General features: G+C 44.6%; 1 protein-coding gene across 1 annotated transcript; it reads right to left on the reverse strand.

Moving 5' to 3' along the window:
* Positions 1-742: 742 nt before the first annotated feature.
* On the reverse strand, positions 743-13622 carry ZBTB24 (zinc finger and BTB domain containing 24). The gene is made up of 6 exons (XM_015427110.1): positions 12647-13622; positions 8446-8613; positions 7418-7501; positions 6736-6819; positions 5418-5499; positions 743-1698 (listed from the first exon to the last, which is right to left on the reverse strand). The coding sequence occupies exons 1-6, from the start codon at positions 13620-13622 to the stop codon at positions 933-935; spliced, it is 2160 nt and encodes a 719-aa protein (XP_015282596.1). The 3' UTR covers positions 743-932.
* Between the last annotated feature and the right edge of the window lie 3722 nt (positions 13623-17344).

Genomic DNA, 17344 nt, shown 5'->3' on the forward strand with positions numbered 1-17344 from the left:
TTTCATTGCTGGTGGGGCTGTCTAGGAATAAAATCTTTTTGGAGAAGTGTGATATCTCAGATTAATGAGATAACCAGGCAGACATTACCATGCAATCCGGAAGTGGTGCTGTTAAATCTCTGGAAAGATTTGAGTACAGGGGGCAGTAAGGAACTTATTTCGACGTTATTAGCTGCATCCAGGTTAACAATAGCAGCGGCTTGGAAATCTCCTTATCTCCCTACAATTTCAACATGGCAAGAGAAAATTTGGGATCAGTTTATAATGGCAAAAATTACAGACTCCCTGATGAGAGCGAATAACAGTAACACGCCAACCTACACCAAATTTGTTAGGACTTGGGTCATTGTGTTAGACTACATGGTAACGAAGGATATTCTTCCTGCTAAGCAGATCTATCATAAATGGTTATATTTACAGGCTATAGCAGGTAATCTATAATGGTCAGACTCTTGGTGACTTACTAGTGCTGTATGGCGAGAATAGATGTTAAGAATGTATGTAATTATCCTTATTAATTTAGAATCAAAACGTATTTGATGTATGTAATGTTAAGGTTATTGACAAAAACAATAAAAACGTATTAAAAAAAAATTAATAGGATTGTCGAAGTAAATGAACTCTGCCGAGATCAGGGTCACAGTACCTCATTACTCACTGCAATTCAGGTGAAAAAAATATGGAATACACAGATGAAACGATTTTATTAATCTTAAGTACATAAAGCTGTTTTTTTTGGGGGGGAAACGCATCCCAACTACAATAAGGCATCCATCAGTGTCAAAGTTAAAGAGTAAATGGACCAAACACAATGGAGTTGGTATGAAAGACTTCATTTCACTCCTGTTATTAAATAAATAAGAAGCAAACCAGCCTGCATTTTTAAAAAGTCCGCCTCTCGGTACGATGGTCACCAGATGACTGGTCAACAGTCAGAGGGGCTGCTGAGGTGGTTCGGAGACATGTCCTGTTTGGGCCTGTCCTTTGCTCATTTCCGGAGGAGGCAGGACCGCATCTTGACTGATGCGGAAGTGGCTCGGTTCTTGGGGCACCTGCAAATGCTGGGCCGGATGGGGTGTCCCTGTCGCTATCTGAAGCACCTCTGCTGGACTCTGACTGGCGTGGAGATGCTCCAGAGCTTCTTTCGACAGCGTGATGACGTGCATTTGCTCGGCCTGGGCAGGCTCCATTTGGCCGCTCACCATGCTGATGCTCTGCATCTGGTCTGCCGGCTCCGGCTGGGATGAAAGAAGCAAGTTCTGCAATTGCTGGGGGGGCTGGGTAAGAAGGGTGAGGCTACCGGAATGGTCTGTCATCACATTCTGGGAGCCATCAGCGGCGACAATGCTAATACCTTGGTTGTGGCTGGGCATGAAATTTATGTTGTGCACGGAATCGGTAACCAGCAGCTGGATCTCTTGTGCACTGGTGGCGGACAGCTGGTACTGCTGTAACTGGAGGATGTTCCTCACTTCCTCTGCACCACTGCTGTTGGGAACACTGCTCACTTCCTGCAGTTGCTTTTCTTTGGCGTGAATCTTCAGATGAGACTTCAGATTGTCCAAGCGCGCAAACTGCACGTTGCACTCTGAGCAAGAGAAAGGCTTTTTGCCAGTGTGTAAGATGCAATGTCTCCTCTTGGCACTGGAATCAGAAAAGGATTTCCCACAAATCCCACACGAATATGGTTTTTCACCTCTATAAACAGAAGAAGACATTTTGGCTGTATCAGGCACATTAATTTTTTGGCAGAACACAAGAAGGAGGAGGAGGAGGAGGAGATTGGATTTATACCCCGCCCTTGACTACTCAAGGGTGTCTCAGAGCGGCTTACGAACTCCTTTCCCTTCCCCTCCCCACCACAGACACCCTGTGAGGTAGGTGGGGCTGAGAGAGCTCTGACAGAAACTGCTCTTTTTCCAAGAACAGTTCTGAGAAAACTATGGCTTGCCCAAGGTCATCCAGCAGGTGCAAGTAGAGGAGTGGGGAATCAAACCCCACGCCTCCACTTGCACCTGGCTGGATGACCTTGGGCAAGCCGTAGTTCTGATAAGAGCTGTTCTTTAAAAAGAGCAAGTTTCGGTCAGAGCTCCCTCAGCTCCACCTCCCTCACAGGGTGTCTGTGGTGAGGAGGGGAAGGAAAAGGAGTGTTGTAAGCCACGCTGAGACTCCTTTGAGTAGTGAAGGGCGGAGTATAAATCCAATCTCTTCTCTTCTAAGCATGTCTATACTACGCCCTCAATCAGTTTTAAACCAACTCGACAGCAATGGCTTTCCTCAAGCAACACTGGGATTTAGAATATTCTGAAGGTACTGAGATTTTATATTATCTACCACTGCCCACCGATATGAAAGAGAGGTCTTGTGGATTACTAAACGGGGTAACCCAGATTATTGAGTAGCCCTCTGCAGGCTCAGGTAGCACTGCAAAATCCTTCGCCTCTCTCTTAGGTCACAGAGTCCTTTTCCCGACAATGTCCCCAGTCCAACCGGGAAGCCGAAGTGGAAAAGAATGGCCAGAACATGTGAGCAGAGGATTTCACTCTTCTTTGCTTCAAGTTGTCTGCCTCCAGCTTCCCAACCTTTAGTTCAAGATTACCAAGAGACTCGTTTAAAGTCTGGACTCCCTGTCCTGGTTAGAGATGTGAAGGCCCGGAAAAAAACCGGAAAAAATCGGGGGGGAAACGGGTTTTTTCCGTTTTTTTCCTGAAGCCTTTTTTGTTTTTTTCCGAAAAATTGGAAAAATTGAAAAAAGAAAAGAAAAGAAAAAAATTGATTATGGAACGTTTTATTTTAACATGAGGAATAAAATATTTTAAGACAAGGTGTTCAAATATTTTCTAAATCATTTCTAAAATATATATATATATATATATATGGTATCAGATTGATTCCTTGTCCCCAGCTAGTTTCTTCTTAGCTTTCACAAGAACGGTAGGCTTTTTACTCTCAGTCCTTGGTTACAAACTTGGTTACAAGCAAGTCCTAGGTTACAAACTGAACTCTCCAATGCAAGAACAAGATGCATTTCTTCCTTTAGGAGGTGCGATTGTCAGAAGAAAATAAAAAAGTTTCAGTTTTGTTTTTGCCTGTTGGGTGGGTATTCTCTTTGTAATAATTGTTTGGATACACTATATTTTTAATATGCTAGTTGTGATAATTTCATGGCAAGTAAAAATGTCCATAGTCAAATTTTATGTTCCTAAAGTAACAGAATGACTTTCAATCTAGAAAAGACAAAAGAAATGCTAATGTAGCATTTTTTTTCAATTTTTCCGAAAATTTCCGTTTTTTCCCGAGCTTCAAAATTTCCGGAAATTTTACATCTCTAGTCCTGGTACGTCCCCCGTAGAGTGTGAACGCTCAAGTGATCAAAATCGACTGGCGATCCCCAGCCCAAAGAGCATCCAGCTGTCCTTGACCAGGGACAGGGCCTTTTCGGCCCTGGCTCTGGCCTGGGGGAACACTCTTCCAGGAGAGATCAGGGCCCTGTGGGATCTGGCAAAATTTATTTATTTTATTTATTGATTTTATTGATTTTTATCCCGCCCATCTGGCCTAGGCTGGCTCAGGGCGGCTCACGACAGGGTAAAAACTCTCATAATACACAAAACACAGTTCATTACTCTAATACAGTTCCTAATAAAATAATACAACAATATTAAACAATATTAAAATCAAGTATAGTGTTAAAGTGCTAGCAAATTCCAGCTTTTGCTTTAATTCTATCGGCCTGCTTCAGTTAGGGGAAACTAAGGCGGGCGGTAGTCACAGGGACCAATGGCTCAGGGCTTCCACCATAGTTAACTGTTGTTACTAACTGGTAGTGGTGGTGGTGGCTCCAAAGGCCTGGTGGAAGAGCTCTGTTTTGCAGGTCCTGCGGAACTGTAGAAGGTCCTGTAGGGTCCCGGTCTCCTCTGGGAGCTCATTCCACCAGAGTGGAGCCACCACCGAAAAAGCCCAGAGTTGTTCCGCCGGGTTGAGGACAATACTGGACCTCCAGACGATAGGCTACAGTTAGTTCTGGCCTCCCTTCTTCCCCCCCACTGCACCCCCCCCCCTCTTCCCTTCTATATATGTAGTGCATTGCCCTCTGAGTGAATTTTACACCATCTTAAAATTTCATAGTAGCTGTCTTATAAAGAAGAAGAAGAAGAAGAAGAAGAGATTGGATTTATACCCCGCCCTTCACTACCCAAAGGTGTCTCAGAGCGGCTTACAAACTCCTTTCCCTTCCCCTCCTCACAACAGACACCCTGTGAGGTGGGTGGGGCTGAGAGAGCTCTTGACAGAAACTGCTCTTTTTCAAGGACAGCTGTGCCAGAGCTTGCGACTGACCCAAGGTCACATCAGCAGGTTCCAGTGGAGGAGTGGGGAATCAAACCCGGTTCTCCCAGATTAGAGTCCGCGCACTTAACCACTACACCAAACTGGCTCTTTTGTATTGATTGTTGTTTTTTAGAAGGTTTTGTACTGTATGTTTATAAATTGTTGTCACCCACTCTATGCCTGTTTCGGGGAGAGTGGGTTTATAAATAAAATAAAATAAATAAATGAGCCAGAGCCTCTACATTTTTATACATATATATCTAGCATCCATATAGAATGTATCAGGAGGAGGAGAAGGTTGGATTTATACCCGGCCTTCGCTACCCAAAGGTGTCTCAGAGTGGCTTACAGACTCCTTTCCCTTCCCCTCCCCACAACAGACACCCTTGTGAAGTAGGTGGGGCTGAGAGAGTTCTTGACAGAAACTGCTCTTTTTTCAAGAACAGCTCTGACAGTCCTACGGCTTGCCCAAGGTCATCCAACCAGGTGAAAGTGGAGGAGTGGGGAATCGAACACGGTTCTCCCAGATTAGAGTCCGTGCACTTAACCACTACACCAAACTGGCTCCTCCAGTTCCTTTTTGTCCCTCCACTTTCCTAACTTTTAGTGCTGTGTTTGACCAAGAAAAACATTTTTATACATATGATGGTATTCAGTGGCCTCACAGAATACAGTTTTTTATATTTCTTTGGAGGAAAACCACATCAGGAACCTGCCACCAAACATTTGTTAGCATGATTTTGAGAAGCGGCTGTGGTTTCATTCCCCTACCACCACAGACTTCTTTCATAAGGATACACAACTTTTTATATGCATCATTTCTCATCTAAAATGACAGAAAAAGAGCACACTCATTTGTTCTCTAACTTGAAGGCCTATAGGTTTGTGCAGAGACTGAAAAACCATGGTGAGTGTAGTTATCGATTTATTGTAATAGATGGAGGTGTCTAAAAAAGCATTCTCTTAATTTGTACTTGTAGTAGTCAAATGCCAGGCTACCTTAAATTGCCCCAGATAAGTAACATTGAGATGGTTTTACACAAGTTTCCTATATAAACTCACATGGAATGAAGAAAATGGTTGTGTACCTGTGGATTCTGATGTGAGTCTGAAGAGAGCTTTTTGCGGTGAAAGACTTGCCGCAGATTTCACAAGTGAATGGTTTTTCACCTAACAAAAATACGTTGCTGTATTAGTAAGCTATCACCGATTAATTAAACAATAACTTAGCACTTACAATGCACTAGGATAGGGTATGCAGGTAGCATACCACTAATAAGATAACAACAGCTCATTCCTACATTTTGTTTTGCCAGTATACAATTGCTTAGAATGGGGCATATCAAGAGGGCTGTCAACAAACACATTTAGCCAATTATTCCTTTTCATGCTATATTGAAGTCTCTAATGCTAATTTCTATCTGTTAAGAAGTGTTGTGATATTTGGAGCTGTTTGTATTTATCTTTTGCTGCTCTTGGTTGATTGCGCTCCATTCAATTGTCAGTTTGTAATATTGTTCAATACATTTTAAAAAAACAACACATTTAGTTAGCCCAGTCATTTAGGACTGATTTGAAGAAGAAGAAAAGAGGAGACTGGATTTATACCCCGCCCTTCACTACCCAAGGGAGTCTCAGAGCAGCTTACAAACTCCTTTCCCTTCCCCTCCCCACAACAGACACCCTGTGAGGTAGGTGGGGCTGAGAGAGCTCTTGACAGAAACTGCTCTTTTTCAAGGACAGCTCTTATCAGAACTATAGCTTGCCCAAGGTCATCCAGCAGCTGCAAGTGGAGGAGTGGGGAATCAAACCCGGTTCTCCCAGATTAGAGTCCGCGCACTTAACCACTACACCAACGGATGAGGCCCCCAGCTTATAAGGAGTTTAAAAAGCAGCAGAAAAGCAGCGGACCCTTATTCACACAAACAACAAATCTTGCACCCAATACAAGATAGCAGCTATGTCACTCCAAGTCCCAAATACAGCCGGGCAAGCGCTATGGCAACTCATGTTCCTTCTGCAGTGTTCCAAGAACGTCAGGAGAGCTAGGCCACGTGGCCTCACAGAGCAGTGCCACAGCCATCTACTCTCACCACTCAAGAGTCCTACTTCTCATCACTGAAGTGCTGCACTCCATGGATACAGCACCGTGAGGACTCGCAAAGTAAGAACTCGCGACAATGCTGTCAATTCTCTTGCGCACGTTGCTGCCTCTGACTTCATTTGTGCGTCTCCTTCCCTCTTGCAAAGGATGTGCCCAGCTAAGACTCTCCCCGTAGGAAAGCAGGCTGCTCCGTCTATTGGCCCAGCAGCCAAATCTCATTTAACTGAGTGCCCAACTGCCAAACCCTGTCTGTGACATCACTCAGACAACTAATTTTGTTTTACAGAAAAGAGTAGTATTACCTGTATGTGTTCTTAAATGTTTCTTTAACTGCGATGCATCCATGAATTTGCGATGGCATTGGCTACACTCTGGCAATGAATGGCCTTATAAAAAGAAGAAGAAAATAAATAAAATCCATGATCTTAGGAAGGAGTGTCAAACATGCGGCCCGGGGGCCGGATGAGGCCCCCAGAGGAACTGGTTGTCTTCTGCTTCTTTCAGTTCTGCCACTGCTGCAGCATTTTATTGGATTTTATGATTTGCTGCCAGTATTTTATGATTTTTTTTATTTAAGCCAATTTCACCATTTAGGCATGGTAAAAAGCTAGAATAAATCAGCAAACACATAACAATTTTGAAGACTGCCACTAAGTGATATATGCTCCATAATTAGATGGCTTCTTATTAGAAGCTTTAAATCGACAGCACTATTGGAAAAAATAATTAACAAAACTGAATTTAAAACCTCCTTCATAAATACTAGGGAATTAATATTCACTGGTACTTTGTCAGACTTACATCTGTTTTTTAAAATAAAAAAGCATTGTGTCAAAATACTTTTAAAGCTTTGATTTAAAGACTTTTTTTGCAATTAACAGCAAACAATTAGATAATGATTACAGGTAAATGAGATATAATTAGAAGCACACTGAAAACTTAAGCATCCCAGCAATATACACTATGCATCTGAATGTGTTATACCTGTGTGAACTCTGTAATGACTTTTAAGTTGTCTCTTTTGGCTGAAATATTTTCCACATTGATCGCAAGTAAAAGCCTTCTGACCTAAAAGATAAACATTTTTTAAAAAGCATTTCAAAAAACATTTTATAAAAATCATAACACTTATTACTGTGTACAGCCTATGTTGGATTTTGCTGCAGTACTATTTAAAATTGTTGCAAACATTAAGCAACACTAGATTTTATCCAGGAAAACTCAAAATATTTAACTGCCTCTATGTTCACAACCAGAAGATACAGTAATGAACAATAGTTTGGATTAGGGGTGTGCAAAAAAAGTTGGTTTCCCCCCAATTCGTGCCTATTGGACCAGAAAAATATCTGTATTCCTGAATATTCCTGAATACCAATGTCATTTTTTAACTGGGATTCAGGTAAATATTTGGGAAACCCGAATTTATTTGGCTCCATTATACCCTATGGGGAAGGGATTTAAACTTTAAATGCTTGCTGAGTTCACTCAGCAAGTTTAAATCCCTTCTGAGTTCACTCGCTGAGTCACATTGCTGCTATAGCATGATTCAGTGAGTGAACTCAGAAGGCATTTAAAGAGACCGCGGTCTCTTTAAATACCTTCTACCCATGCCCAAATAAAGGCTGAATAATATCGGCTTTTATTCGGGTATGACTATTTATTCGGGTGGGATAAAGTATTTTTTGGGTATTTATTCAGCTCAGTATAGAGCACACACCTCTAGGTTTGGATGGCTTTCAAATTCATGAAAGAGAGGTTGATGAATCAGCCAGAATACTCAACAGAACTTCCGTGTCTAAGGCAGAGTACCTTTTAAACAGGTTCTGCAGACAAGCAACAGAGGAATGTCCTTGCCTTTGTGCCCTGCTTTTAAGTTTTCCTGGGTGGCTATTGCTGGAAAGCGAATGCTTGACAAGATGTACTTTTGGTCTGATCCAGCATGGCAATTCTTATTTTCTTAACTGAACACTCTTACCACAGCTAAACTACTATTGATTTTTGTTGTTATTTACCTGTATGCAGGCTCATGTGTTCCAGAAGTGAGTGTTTTGTTGTTAAAGCCTTACTGCATACAGTACATGTGTATGGCCGTTCTCCAGTATGCATCCGCTCATGAACTTGGAGAGAGTGTTTTTGAGAGAAGCCTTTACCACATTCACTGCACTTAAATGGGCGTTCCCCTAAAAACAAGATTTCAGGTTTAACAATAGCAAGTAATTTGATAGTTCAAGTTGGCAAGAAAGATGCTTCAAACTGTATTTTTTTTAAAAAAGGTTTCAGTAATGCTGGAAACACCTGCTTGCATGCACTTGAGTAACATCTGGAGTAGGCAAGTGTTATGCACACTACATGGGACCAATGCTCCCTCTAAGCTGTGGAGGCTTATGAGCAAAAATTCTACTTTGTGAGCTACTGCCATCAAAGTTGTGCGTGAGCGATTTGGCTACTGTAGAAATTAGTTTGCTCTGGAGCCATCCTTCCTGAGCTGACAAAAAGGTGTGAGACGGAGGCTAAAAAAACTGTGAGCTAGCTCACACTAACTCAGCTTAGAGGGAACACTGCATGGGGCTGCCTTTCCAAAGTTCTTAAGACTTCTGCTAGTCTAAAATGTGGCTGCCCATTTGTTCACCATCAGCATAACACCTATTTATCTACTTGCAATGTCTTGCTTTCGAACTGCTAGGTTGGCAGGAGCTGGAACTAGGTGCACCTTGGTGTTTAGTCATGCTGGCGACATGACCACGGAAATTTCTTCGGACAGCGCTGGCTCTTCGGCTTTGAAACGGAGATGAGCACCGCAACCCTAGAGTCGGATTCAACTGGCTTTCGAGCAAGGGAACCTTTACCTTTACCTTATGATTCAAAGTGCTGGTCTTGATCTTTAAAGACTGAACAGTTTGGGGCCAGGGTACCTGAAGGTCACTTTCTCCAACAGGAACTTTATTCAGATGCTGAGATCAGGCCCTGCTTTATGTGCACCCTACTCCATTACAGGGTTTTCTGAATAGCAGGACTCGGACTGTGGAAGGTCCTGTCCCGAGAAGCAAAATGGCCATTGTTTTTGGCAGGCTTTAGAAAGCCAGTTGTGAGCTGCGGTGGCTCAAGTGGTTAAGACGCTGAACTGCAGGCTGTGGAAGGTCGGTAGGTCAGCAGTTTGAGACCCGTGTGTGCCGCATGACGGAGTGAGGTCCCGTCTCTGGTTCCAGCTCCTGCCAACCTAGCAGTTTGAAAGCAAGAAATTGCAAGTAGATAAATAGGTACCCCTTTAGTGGGAAGGTAACCGCGTTCCGTGCGCCTCGGTGTGTAGTCATGCCGGCCACATGACCACGGAAACGTCTTCGGACAGCGCTGGCTCTTCGGCTTTGAAACGGAGATGAGCACCGCAACCCTAGAGTCAGATTTGACTGGCTTTCGAGCAAGGGATTACCTTTACCTTTACTTTACCTAGAAAGCCAGTTAACACACTTATTTCACCTGGCTTTCTCAACTGTTTTACTGGCTTCTGTAAGTTTTAATCTTTACCTGATTTTTAAAAAATACATCATTTCATTATAGCTTCCTTTACTTCTGGTGTTTTCATCGTATTAATAGTTGATATTGTATAAGGTCCCTGGGGTAAACATGGGGTACCAAAAGGTGGCATACAAACCTATCTTATATTCTAAAGCCAGAGACTGGAGCTGCGAACAGATCCTTTTACAAACCTGAAAAGGGCCCCAGGTTTGCATAAAAATTTTAAATCTAAAAAAAAAAAAACACTGGGCAATTTAAAAAAAATGTGAAAGTGACTAAAGGAGCACCTGTAGCTTTAAGCAATGGCCTCCTTCAGTGGCTGTTGCTAGGCAACCACAGCATTCCAAGCTTTTATGTCAGGCAGGGGAGGGAGCAGGAAGCATTCCAGGCCTATTTTTGGCTTTTGAGGAAGGAGCCACCAGCTCCTAGAATTGCCAGCTCCAGGTTGGGAAATTTGTGGGGAAATCTCAGGAGGCGCGGCTTGGGGAGCAGAAAGGCCTCCGCTGGATATAGTGTCATAAAGTCCACCCTCCAAAGAAGCTATTTTCTTCAGGCAAACAGGTTCCTGTTGTCTGGAGTTCAGTGGGCATTCTGGGAAATCTCCAGGTCCCACCTGGAGGTTGGCAACCCTAGACCTGAAAGCAGCCTGTGAGTGACCTGATACCATCTCACTTGCATGACTCAACTAGGCCTTGCTGCTTCCTACTGTTCAACAGCAGCCACCTTATGACTGTTCTGGTAATCCTTACAAAAAACCTGTTCGCTAAGCCAGCATTAAAGGAGCTGCGGTGGCTCAAGTGGTTAAGACGCTGAACGGCAGGCTGTGGAAGGTCAGTAGTTCAGCAGTTCGAGACCCGAGTTGCTGCATGACGGAGTGAGCTCCCGTCTCTAGTTCCAGCTCCTGCCAACCTAGCAGTCCGAAAGCAAGAAACTGCAAGTAGATAAATAGGTACCACTTCGGTGGGAAGGTAACAGCGTTCCGTGCGCCTTGGTATTTAGTCATGCCGGCCACATGACCACGGAAACGTCTTCGGACACCGCTGGCTCTTCGGCTTTGAAACTGAGATGAGCACCGCAACCCTAGAGTCGGATTCGACTGGCTTTCCAGCAAGGGAACCTTTACCTTTACCTTTAAGCCAGTATTATCATCCCTGTTACACAGATAAAGGGACTGAGATTAAAGAGAATGGCCAGGCTAACCTAAGTCCACCTACTAACTTATGCTACGTGGTCAAGAGTTCTCCAATTTATATCTGAGAATGGATATTCTTCCTTCAAAGTCTTCATATCTCCCCTGGATCCGTTACTAGTATGGTCTATCGTCAACTTTCATAGGCCTTCTCATTTATATTGGCAGAGTTCAATTTACCTTTTTATTTTAGTATGAAGTAGTACATCTGGTTTTAGTTCGTTTTACTAAGGTTACGATTGCTAAATATTCTCCTCCAAGTTGGTTTTATGTATTCTGTATTTCGGATTGGATTGTTGATGTAAACTGTTTTTCTTAATAAAAAACATTAAAAAGAAAAAGAAGAGGAGATTGGATTTATACCCCACCCTTCACTACCCAAAGGTGTCTCAGAGCAGCTTACAAACTCCTCTCCCTTCCTCTCCCCACAATAGACACCCTGTGAGGTAGGTGGGGCTGAGAGAGCTCTTGACAGAAACTGCTCTTTTTTCAAGAACAGCTCTTATCAGAACTACGGCTTGCCCAAGGTCATCCAGCCAGGTGCAAGTGGGGGAGTGGGAAATCAAACCCGGTTCTCCCAGATTGGAATCCACGCTCCTAACCACTACACCAAACTGGCTCTCTAAATTAAATGGCGATGTCTATGCTTCAAGTTGAGGAAATTATTTTAGTTTTGTATATAACAGTTGATGTGAAAGGGCTAGACTTCTTTTATGTTACATGGCCATACCTGGCCTTGCCACACTGCACAGGGGCATTACTTACGTTATCTACCCGTAGTCCACCATCTCTGCATTAGAGAGGTGTCAGGGTCCATGGACATCGTTTTTGTGGACAACTGACAACTCTTAGTGTACAGCAACTATGCACAGGTAGCTGCCCAGTTACAAGAGCTGTCCAGTGTTTTGTCCAACCAAAAAGGGGGTAGAACATTTGACTGGAGAGCCAGTTTGGCATAGTGGTTAAGTGCGCAGACTCTAATCTAGGAGAACTGGGTTTGATTCCCCACTCCTCCACTTGCAGCTGCTGGATGACCTTGAGCAAGCCACAGTTCTGGCACAGCTGTCCTTGAAAAAGAGCAGTTTCTGTCAGAGCTCTCTCAGCCCCACCTACCTCACAGGGTGTCTGTTGTGGGGAGGGGAAGGGAAAGGAGTTTGTAAGCCGCTCTGAGACTCCTTTGGGTAGTGGAGGGCGAGGTATAAATCCAATCTCTTCTCTTCTTCTTCCGACAGATAATTAAAGAGGGATCAAAGCAATGCATCCTTTGTGGTGGCAGCTCCCACCTTGTTTGTAAGCTCAGCAAACCCTTTTCCCCACCCCCATTGTGGTAAAAAGGGATGAGTCATAGGAAGGGAAACTCCTGGAGATACTGCAATAGTTAATCACTTGAAAGGTATGCTAACTTTTTACTTCAATAAATCCCACTGCTGAAATAATCAGACAGCAGGCCATAATAATCATGATACCAATGATATTTTGATGCAAAATAAGCTATCTTCAGCAGTGCTTACCTGTATGACTTCTGCGGTGAATAGCTAAAAAATGATTATATTTAAACAGTTTTCCACAATCTTTGCACTGGACTTCGGAACCTGTACATTTCCTTCTCTCCCCAGACCTCTTTTTCAGCTCACTGCCTTCTTCGTCACCAATAAGTTTATAGTCTTTCAATTTGATTGATCTCCAAATCCTACGTTTACTGTATCGACCCTGACCGGCCTGGATGATACTTTGGGACTTCGGATCACAGTTCTCATCTTTTTCAGTAGAGACGGCCACCACAGCGTCTGAACTACAAGCATGCTCAGTTTCTTCTACGTCTTTGCTTACGGCGGCCAACTCATTAGAATTTCTGTCTTCTCTGACAACACCCTTTTTCGTAAAGTCTTGCTTGTTGTGAACCGAGTTGTTCTCTCTCAGCTGTGCATCCTCAGCTGAAGGTGCGTCCACTTTTTCCTCCACAATATTCTTAACTTTTCTTGGTCTTCCACGTTTTCGCTTCGGTGGCTCTTCGCTTTTTGTATCATCCACAAAAACAACCACTGTGGCTCCACTGTTAGGCGCAGCAGAGTGCGCATTATTTAGACTGTGACTTTTCTGATGGTCTGTGTAGGCCTTTATTAAGTCATTCACTTTGAGGAGATGAGCCGTGGCCAATATTTGCTCCGTACTTTTTTCACTAGCCTGCAGATAGCCTGTGTAGATGAATTCCAACAGGGCACCAAAGGCGTCCGCCACCATCCCTTCCAGCATATAGATGGACTGGCCTATCTCTCCCTCGTCAACAAACATCATTGAGAAATATTCACTGCTGGCAGCGAGTAAAGCTTTGTGAGCTCTAAAGTGAACATTTTCTACTATTAAAGTGATATCACACAAAAAGTCTTTCTTCCTCTGATCTTCAAAGTTAGCCAGAACAGTATCTCTGTGAGCTTTTGAATGGATGACAGTAAGCTTCTCTGAACTGGCTGGTAATGCTTCATCCATTGTAGCTGGAAATGAACAAAGAGAGTTATATAAAAAGTTAGACCTAAAGAATTCCTGCATAAATCAAAAGTATTGGTGCATGTTCAGTGGGCACTTGCAATTTTTTCTCTTCCAATGGCATCCCCTTTGCACCTCATTATATGCCACCGGTAAGGGTCTGCCCATCTAGAGTCAATTTTCAGGGGGCTGCGGTGGGAAGGTAGAAAAAGAAAATCCCCAAAGCACACGCAGAACACTTCATGGGGCACTTTGGATTCCAGCCATAATTATTAGGAATAAGACATCCTAAGAGTATTATCTGAACTACTAAAAGACAACTTACACAGATGATTAGATAATGAAAAAGAAATCTAATTACAGTCATTAACTACAAATCTAGCGCTGCTCAAATCAATGGCAATTTCTCCACTGATTTCTATATTAGCCGGACAATACCCACTGCTGATAATGTTCAGGCTACAAAAGGTAGCACTTGTTTTCCTTGGTAAGAAAGGAGTCACTCTGTATTAAGAGTAAAAATAAAGAGCTGCACCAGTCACAGGAGATAAAAAACAAGACCAAGGTCGACGATGCAAAATCAGGCAAAAATATATTTTATGACTCTGTTAAATTGCAAAAATATTCCCTATGCATTTTGCCAACAGGCTTTGTCAGAGGTATCTGTTCCGTCTTGTGGTGGTTCTTCAAAAACAGTAAAGGTACTCATCTTTTACATATTTAATTAAACTTCTGCTAGTTTAAATAAGAGCAACTACAGAAATTGTAATAAAGATTGGACGTGACTGAACAGAATATACATTATGGTCACTCCATAATCATATACCCACTAGCTGTCAAAGGGGAAAGGAAAAAACACACCCTCCAATTAACAAGAAGCTGTAAATAACTAAAAGCAAGCAAACAGCAAGGACAGGGAAAGAAGATGATGGGCAACACATGAGAAGAGGGCGGCCGGAGGACTCCTGTGCCTTAAGAACATAAGAGAAGCCAATGTTGGATCAAGCCAATGGCCCATCCAGTCATACAGTGGCCAAAAATACCAGTGGGGCCAGGACACCAGAAGCTCTCCCACTGTTGCCCGCCCCCCAGCACCAAGAATACAGAGCATCACTTGCCCCAGAGGCAGAGTGCCTGTATATACCTTGTGGCCAATGCTCCCTCTAAGCTGTGGAGTCTTGTGAGCAAAAATTCTACTTTGTGAGCTACTGGTGTTAAAGTTGTGAGCGAGCGATTTAGCTACTGAATAAATTAGTTTGCTCTGGAGCCCACCTCCCTGAGCTAAGAAAAAAACATGTGTGAACCGGAGGCTAAAAAACTGTGGGCTAGCTCACACTAACAGCTTAGAGGGAATACTGCTTGTGGCTCATAGCCACTGATGGACCTCTGCTCCAGATGTTTATCCAATTCCCTCTTGAAGCTGTCCATGCTTGTAGCCACCGCCACCTCCTTCTACAAGTTATTTACAAGTGTTTTAAGGGGGGCGCTTCCCCCCCCCACCTGAGAAAGTTGATTTGCTGAATTCCTGCGGGTCAAGCAACTGTTAAAAGGCACAGAAGCCCCACCAGGGAACGAGGACGGCAACCAAACGCCGCAGAGTCCTGTTCGCTGGGAGTCAGGCAAGAGCTAGGGTTGCCTAAGCTGAGTTAGTGTGAGCTAGCTCATAGATTTTTAGCCTCCGGCTCACACATTTTTGTCTTGGCTCAGGAAGGAGGGCTCCAGAGCAAACTAATTTATGCAGGAGCCAAAGTGTTCGCTCACAACTTTAATGCCAGTGAGCTCACAAAGTAGAATTTTTGCTCACACGACTCCACAGCTTAGAGGGAACATTGGTTGCCAGCCTCCAGGTGGGGCCTGGAGATCTCCCGCTTTGACCACTGATCTCCAGCTGACAGAGATCAGCTCCCCTGGAAAAAAACGGCTGCTTTGAAGGGTGGACTCTCTGGCACTGTACCATGCTGAGGCCCCTCCCCTCCCCAAACCCCGCCCTCTCCCGGATCCGCCCCCAAAGTCTCCAGGTATTCCCCAACCCAGACCTGGCAACCCTAGCAAGAGCGGTGTGCGTGTGTGAAATTAGATTCAAAGAGCGCCTCTCGTCTATCCCTGGCGAAGATGGGGAAAAGCCGAGTCTTCAAATACCTGGGGGGCAGGAGGAGGAGGGGGGAGACGGACCCGGCGCCAAGGAAGCCTCAGAGGCGGAACTCAAGAGAGAGGAACCCGGCACTGCCAAACAGCCACCCAGCTCAACATGGGCGCACGACCCGGAAGTGACGCCTCTGTAGAGACGGAAGTGAAAGCCAGAGAGTTGTAGTCTGTAGAGCGGCATAAAGACGGCTGCGATAAAAGCCGCGGGGGGCGGCGGGAGGCGGTAGTTGCCTCGGTGTTGTGAAGCCGGAAAAGGGGAGAAAAGGCAAGTTCAGACACGGGGCAGGCGGCGAGCGTCTGTTCCTGTAGCTCAGCCGGAAGAATGCGGCATCCCTGCTCTCTCTCGTCTCTGCTTGCCTTTTTTGTTTGTCGGAAAGAGGGGAATCTGCTAAAAGGAAAGGCAGGATTGCCCGTTGGAAACGATGGGAGAGACTGGAAGGCACGCTGGAAATAATGGGAGCCCGGAATGCCCGTTGACGTGCACGGGCTCCATTGAAATACATTGCAGCTCAAGAAGCGTTTCAAAGAAAATGCGGAATGGATTTTCCATTAAGGTTTCTGGTCTCAAATACACTGCTCTGGGGCTGGAATGACAGGCCCCAGAGTGGACTGACAGCCCCAGGGGGTAGCAGGAGTGTTCTGGGACTGGAATGACATGCCCCCAGAGTGGAATGACAGCACCTGGGGGTACCAGATGTCATTCCACTCTGGGGCCTGTCATTTGGGTCCCAGGACACATCTCCTACCCCCTGAGCTCTCATTCCACTCTGGAGCCTGTCATTCCAGTCCCAGAACACTGCTGCTACCCCCAGGGGTTGTCATTCCACTCTGGGGCCTGTCATTCCACTCCCAGAACACTCGTGCTACCCCCAGGCAATGTTCCCTCTAAGCGATTTGGCTACTGGATAAACTAGTTTGCTCTGGAGCCATCCTTGCTGAGCAAAGGCAAACGTGTGAGTCGGAGGCTAAAAAACTGTGAGCTAGCTCACACTAACTCAGCTTAGAGGGAACAGTGCCCCCAGGGGCTGTCATTCCACTCAAGGGCATGTCATTTCAGTCCCAGAACACTCCTGCTACCCCCAGGGCCTGTCATTCCACTCCATGAACACATCTGCTACCCCTAAGGGCTGTCATTCCACCCTGGGGCCAATCTCTTCTTCTTCAGTTGATCCCCTCTTCGCAGGGGGCAGTCCTAAGCAGGTCTACTGAAGAAGTGGGACTTACAGGAAAGTGTTTGTAGGATTCCAGCCACGTTATCTTGAAGTTGCTCTTGCAGGGAGCAGGGAATGCTGTGAATTTTTAAAAAACTTAAAAGTCGCAGCTGTGCAAAAAAGCTGACCCTAATAGAAACGCTTCTAACTTCATGTAGCTTAAAAAACAAGCATAAAACGTAAGAGAAAGCGTCCTGCCCCTGCTTTGCAGCTGACAGGCAACGGTCTTCCTGAGACCAACAGGCAGGCAGGAGTCATGGCAGCTAGGCACTAGGAGTCAAGGTGAGCCACAGTCAGGGGAGGAGTAAGGCCAAGCAGCCACAAGGCATGGCATGGAGTCAAGCAGGCAGAAGCTAAGGCAATAATAAA

This window comes from Gekko japonicus, unplaced genomic scaffold, assembly GCF_001447785.1.
Source record: "Gekko japonicus isolate JY-2015 unplaced genomic scaffold, Gekko_japonicus_V1.1 scaffold565, whole genome shotgun sequence".
NCBI lineage: Eukaryota > Metazoa > Chordata > Lepidosauria > Squamata > Gekkonidae > Gekko > Gekko japonicus.